Source organism: Peromyscus californicus, unplaced genomic scaffold (genome assembly GCF_007827085.1).
Source record: "Peromyscus californicus insignis strain IS unplaced genomic scaffold, ASM782708v3 Scaffold_6__1_contigs__length_162567912, whole genome shotgun sequence".
In the NCBI taxonomy this organism is placed as follows: Eukaryota; Metazoa; Chordata; class Mammalia; order Rodentia; family Cricetidae; genus Peromyscus; species Peromyscus californicus.
In genome coordinates this window covers 55,312,019-55,318,636 of record NW_026294584.1, presented here as the reverse complement: position 1 = coordinate 55,318,636, position 6,618 = coordinate 55,312,019, and the positions used below count along the sequence as shown (strand labels likewise).

The window sequence follows — 6,618 nt, the reverse complement described above, 5'->3', positions numbered from 1 at the left end:
CTTGAAAATAGCTAGAAGATGACCTATCTCCAACAGAGGTTGCTACTGTTTTATTACATGACATAAAAGTGCCTAGAGGGGGAAAGAGAAGCCCAAAGTTCAGCCGTGGAAAGCTCATCCAGGGAGAGAATGCTCAAACACGGATTCCAGCTGACTGACTCAGCTTCTCCAGTTGTTTTCTGCTGGATGTTCTGAGTGCCTTATTTGATGACCTTGTCTTTGTCTACTGCTGTTTTTTTTGTTTTTTTTTTTTCTCTCTTTTACTTGGAAGCCTCACCAGAGAGGGCACCCTGCTCTACTCAGAATTTATGGGGAACTGCAGCTGGCTGCCTCGATGTGGCTGCTGCAGTCTGGCTTTGCTGCATGTGCCCATGCCTCTGATTTGATGACGTTATATTTCTGTTGTTATTTGCTCTTTTACTTGGGAGCCTTGCCTGTGTAGACACCACTCCGCCCAGGCCTCTCTCTATTGGGAATACAAGCTGACTGCCTCAGTCAGGCTACCACAGTACATTTCTGCCGGGTGGTGGTTTTTTTGTTGTTGTTGTTGTTTTTAATTGATGTTGTTTAAGCAATTTTTAAAGATTGATTTACTTTTATTTTATTCATATGAATTTTTTTCCTGGATAGAAGTATGTGTACCACATGCATGCTTGGTGCCTGCAGAGGCCAGAAGAGGGCATTAGAGCCCTTGGAACCGGAGTTACAGACAGTTGTGAACAACCATATGTATGGTGGGAAGCAAGCCCTGTGGCCTTTGCAAAAATCGAATGTTCTTAAGCACTGAGCCATCTCCCCAGCTGCTTCGGCTGGATGTTTTGAGCACCTAATTTGGAGGTGTTTTGCTATCTCGATTTTGCTAATTATTCTTTTACTTTGCCTTGCTATATACTTAATCAAGCCATTCAAAACTGAAAGTATAGCCATCACAGACCGTTCTTTAGACCATACAGACCAAGTGTATGAGACCACAGGTTATCAGGGGCTAAACTTCTTGGGTGGAAATTTGGCTTTAGCATTAGCCAGTTAGTTGTAAGGCATTCGGTTTCCTCCTCTCCAAAGTGAGCATGGGACGAATCCAGTTCCGTCACTGAGTTGTCGCTAGATTAAAGGGGTTATGCTTAAAGTCCTTATGTTCAGTTTCCAAGAACTCTCTTCAGTGTTCATTATTTTTACTGGTGTTAACAATCCCTGGAAGAGTGAAACTTCCTGCCCTCATCTCCCTGGGAGAGGAAGGGGGTCCAGGCAGCTCTTCTCTCTTTCTGCAGCTTCTTCTGCTAGGAAGAAGCAGGATTTGAAAAACTGAAGTTTTGCCTGCCTCTGCCTCTTAATGCGGGGATTGAAGTTGTGCGCCACCCTGCCCAGCTGATCTTCGAATTTTCTTAGCCTAGTAGACCTAGCTTACATTCCTAGAGTTTGTAACAATTCCTCCCAAAGAGTTAAGCTAAGCAGAAATAACCCCTTGGTCATGTCCAATTAGTTGACCCATATGGCTTGTTTTATGCAGCTTCACTTTGAAAACATGACTATTCTTGAGCAACTCAATCCAGGGCCATCACCCAGTGCTTCTTGCCATCTGCCTGGTTTACATCATGAAAGTGGAGAAAATTAAAACAGATTGTGTCTGTCTTACCTTCTAGAACCCACCCCACTGAGAGATGGAAGGCAGCGGTAAGGGGGCCAGCAGGGACAGCTGAATGGCTGTCTCCGTCCTGGGCACTCCAGAAGTTCTATCTGCCTGAAACCTCAAGACACCAATTCTGTCTCTGCGAACTTCACTCCTAATGCTACAACACCTGGATGAGAACAGGCACAAGACTCAGGTTGGCTAAATTTGTTCAATAGATGGGAAAAATGAGCCCCAAAGGTCTGAGGAGAGGGTTTAAGCCCCATGGGATATGAGTCTACCTCCCTCAAACCTACTCCTGCCCATTGCCTCTTCCTCCATTAGTAGAACAGAATGTGTGTTAGCAAATGCTCCCTTCAAATGCTACAAGAAAGAGCACAGGGTGATGTGGATAAATCAAAATTCTCCAAAAGGAGCACTCAGCAGGAAAGCCAAGGTCTCTGCAGTCCCTGCCGCTCTTTCATCCAACTGTTCGCTATTTTCAGCACTCTCACACTCTGTCGTGAGGACTATGAACAAATCACATGGTTCATGTTGATTAGAACATTGAAGGAATGGTGAAGTCTGGGATTACATTTTTAAAGACAAAGAAATCTTAAAAATAGATTTTGCTAACACCTGTTAAAAAAAATCAAACACCCTCCTGTAGGTCACATGGCCTTCTTTCCACCCCACATCTGCTTCACTCAGGAGATTCTCCACAGCATAGTAGACCTACACACTGACAATATTTCCCAACTGTTGCTTACAGATGAGTGACCAGATAACAAGAAGCTGGGGTCTGATGACAAACGTGGAAAGTACGGCTCATTTTGAGAGTTGAGCCAGCACAGACACGCACCACCTTTCCTCATGCTGACAGAGTATTAATCATAATGTCAGGTTCATTTGGATCCTGACAAATCCAGCAAGACTCTCCCACAGAGCATCCTTGATGCCCAAGTGTCTACAGATCTGGGTCTCTACTGAAGTTTAAATTAGTATAGATTGTCTGATCGATTCCAGTGACCTTATTCCCAAACAGCATATGGGCTATAGGGAATGACAGATTCAGTCTCAGGAATTCATTTTTTTCCCCCATTTCTCTGAGAAGTTAAATACAGCCCCAACCCCATCTCAGTTATATTTTTCACTTTAAAAATAAGAAGGTGCTATCCTGGCCTCATAGGGGCTCACAGAGACTCAATTGACAGCCAGAAAGCCTGCAAGGGACTGACCAAGGCCTTCTGCTCATGTGTTACAGTTGTGTAACTTGGTCTTCTAATGGGACTCCTAGCAGTGGGGGCAGGGGCTGTCTCCGACTCTGTTACCTGATTTGGGAACCCTTTCCTCCTACTGGGTTGCCTCCTCCAGTCTTAATAGGAGAGGAGGTGTCCAGTTTCACGGCAACTTGATATGCTATGACTGACTGATATACACGGGGAGCCTTCTCTTTTCTGAAGATAAAGGAGGGGGTGGATGGGGGACTAGAGGGGAGATTGGGGGAGGGACTAGGAGGAGAGGAGGGAGGGTGGGCAAACTATAATAGGGCTGGAAAATAATTAATGAATTAATTTTAAAAAAAGTTGCATGAGATAGTCTATGAGACCCTCATAGATGTTGGGTCACTCTGTGATTCTATGTATGACACACCTCGGAAGGCAGAGTTAGCTAAGAAAGAGGATGGAGAAGTTGAGAGGAGAGGCACATTTCCTGCCTTGGAGGACCTTGAAGTCTAAACCTCATGACCATATAAAACGCAAAAAATAACTTGAGTGGGGCCAGTGCTTGACTCTGTGGGTGGAGGTCAGGAGTTATGGGCTCTAGACCACAGTCTCAAATCAGAGATTCTAGCACAAACGGCAGGAAAAGCTGCGCTGTTCGGTAACTGTCCCTCTGGAGATGTGGAGGGGGAAGAGGGACTGGTCATCAAATGTGGACCATTTCTGCAGCCACACACACCCCAGCTCTGTTCTGACTCCCAGGTAACCCTTTCTTGCCTTTCCGAAAGGCCGCACCCGCAGGCTCACCCTGCCTCTGCTTCTCTTCTGCAGGTGCCGCCTGACTGACCCCAGTGCATGGACAGCCCCAGCAATAGCACCATACCCTGTGGCTTTCTCCTTCAAGGCTTCTTCGAGTTCCCGCAACTGAGGCCCCTTCTCTTCCTGGTGTTGCTGGCTGTGCACCTGGCCACTTTGAGTGGGAATCTGCTCATCCTGGTGGCTGTGGTCTCGGTGCCCAGCAGGCCACCCATGCTGCTCTTCCTTTGCCAGCTGTCCGCCATCGAACTCTGCTACACGCTGGTGGTGGTGCCCCGCTCTCTAGCCGATTTGAGCATGCCTGGCCATGGCAGGGGCAGTCCCATCTCCTTCCTGGGCTGCGCTGTCCAGATGCAGATGTTTGTGGCACTGGGCGGGGCTGAGTGCTTCTTGTTGGCAGCCATGGCCTATGATCGCTACGTGGCCATCTGCCACCCACTGCGCTATGCATCTATAGTGACCCCAGGTCTGTGTGCACGACTAGCCCTGGCTTGCTGCCTTGGGGGACTAGCAGTGTCGGTGGGGCTAACAGTGGCAGTCTTCCACCTGCCTTTCTGTGGCTCCTGCCTGCTGGTGCATTTCTTCTGCGACATTACTGCGCTACTGCACCTGGCCTGCACACGGAGCTACGTAGATGAACTGCCGTTACTAGGAGCCTGCCTGGTGCTGCTGCTGTTGCCCTCAATGCTCATTCTGACCTCCTATGGGGCCATTGCCTCTGCCCTGCGCCGCCTGCATGGTGGTGGAGGCAGGCGCAAGGCTGCATCCACCTGTGCCTCGCACCTGGCTGTCACCTTCCTGCATTATGGCTGTGCCACCTTCATGTATGTGCGGCCCAAGTCCAGTTACTCCCCGCGACTGGATCGGACACTAGCGCTGGTTTATACCAACATCACACCGCTTCTATATCCCCTTATCTACAGCCTGAGAAACCGGGAGATCACGTCTGCCATTCACAGGGTCCTGGGGCTCCGTGGATCGGGGTCTGTGTGAGCCCTGATAACAGCCAAGATAGAGTGGGCAGCCCCGTTTGCTACAGTGTCCCCTAGCATTTGGTGTTTGCATCTCGAAAGACACCTGGGAACTTAGGGGTGAGATTCAGAAAGGAGAACTTGGAAATCGCACAAGAGACACACAGGGTGGCCCGTGTCCTTCATTCCTCCCAGGAGCAATGTCAGGAAGTGGAGTAGAGAGGTCTGGATTTGAATTTAGTGCTTCCTTTGACCCCTGCCACATTTTCCCCATAGTTCCCAGTCCTATGCAAGCTAGTGAGCTTCAACGACGCCAGTGGTAGGAAGGGCACGGGTGAAGAGTAACAGCCTATGTAACAGCTAGACTTGTCAAGGCTGAGGGGAGTCACAAAGGGTTTCCTGGGGAAATAGATGGCTACGTGGAACACTGGAGGATGGATAAGTGTTAGCCAGAAGAGAAGTATGGAGAAGGCACCAAGGAAAACCAGTTAGCAAAGGCTGAAGCGTACTGTAAAGGACCTCAGCAATGGCTGAAGGGTCTGTATTGTGGTTTGCTGTGGTCACTTGCCCTTTGTGGGATAGCTTGGGCTGCAGTGAGATACACAACTGGGAATCTGTTCCCAATGCCCACGTGAGAGGCAATGGAGACTGATTCAGAATACCTGTGAAGGAAATTAGGTGTTGTTGGAAGAGTCAGAGGTGAAGAAGTAGAGAGTACAAAACCTTGATTGGATGTTGAGCCAGGCAGAAATAGGAGTTGGAGACCATTTCTAACCCAGGTCATTTGGTAGATGGTGGTGTCATTGCTTAAATGGAGAACCCAGGAGCAGAAGCAATGGAGGGAAGGGGTATGTCACTCAATTTAGAAATGTGACTGAGACAAACATCGCAGACTGTGATAGAGCATAAACATAAAGGTTCAAAGACATAAACCAGGGTTCGGGATGCAGATTCAAGAGGGTCAATCAACTGGTGATTATGGATGGCTGTTGAGGCCATGGGGGTGGCAGATACTAGCCAGGGAACTAATAGACAAACGTAAAAGAAGAGGTTGAGCCGGAACCCAGAGGCAAACACATGCACAGAGATAAGGGTAAGAAGCAGTCAGCAGGCTTGAGAGCTGCTCCCTAGGCCCCGTGTCTTTCTTTCACCTTTCCAGCCCCAGTTGCCTCAATGGCCAACAGGGCAAAAACTAAGTGATTCATATTATCAGACATGCGTGGCACTCCTGGGGAGGTTGTCTGATGGAGGCTAGATTATCTAAAAGGGCTTTAGAAAGGAGTGGTTGAGTCATCTAGAAGTCCATTGACACATACACACGTTCTAGTCCTTAACCTGACTGTGAATGCCCACGGTAGAAGGATGGACACGTGCTGTTACCATCTCTCCCGTAAGCAGCCATCATCTTAGGATGTTACAGATGTTTTCTAAACACCGTGAGTGTATAGACTCGCTGTTAGAATGACTGATAGTTTTCTCAGGGTGATTGCTGTGGCAACTGTCACCCAAGGTTTTTGAGGGAAGCTAGCATGGGGGATTGAATGACACATTTGGCTTCACTCCTGAGTTTTGGGGGATAAGTGCATGGTACGAACACACTTGTACATTGAGAAAGTGACTTGGGAAGAGTAGAGCAAAACTGAGGTGACAAGTGAGGGGTTATAGCAAAGATCCACGGAAGAGGAAATAAGGTTCTGCACTGGAGATGTGATGTAGATGTGGAAAGAAAAGCAGGGATGAAGTAAACTGCGGTGAAGGTAGCATACACCACTGTGGGAAGGTCGGAATAGCTGTTTAGAATAAGTAGCCTTGGGTTTTCACATTCAAGCACACACTAGGATAAGATAGATTAAAGATTTAAATCTGAAATACACAACCATAACACATGTTGAAAAATTACTGCAAAAAATAAAAACACCAGCTGCTCAGGTTGCTGAGGCAAAAAGACAAAACATCCCATGTCTGTCTAAATTACTAAGTGAAGTCAAGGCCAGCCTGGACA

The 6,618-nt window shown here is 47.8% G+C and overlaps 1 protein-coding gene across 1 annotated transcript; it reads left to right on the top strand.

Annotated features, from left to right (window-relative positions):
- Window positions 1–3,684: 3,684 nt before the first annotated feature.
- LOC128098445 (olfactory receptor 10AC1) lies at window positions 3,685–4,638 on the top strand. Its single transcript, XM_052719589.1, has one exon. The coding sequence runs from the start codon at window positions 3,685–3,687 to the stop codon at window positions 4,636–4,638; it is 954 nt and encodes a 317-aa protein (XP_052575549.1).
- The last annotated feature ends 1,980 nt before the right edge of the window (window positions 4,639–6,618 follow it).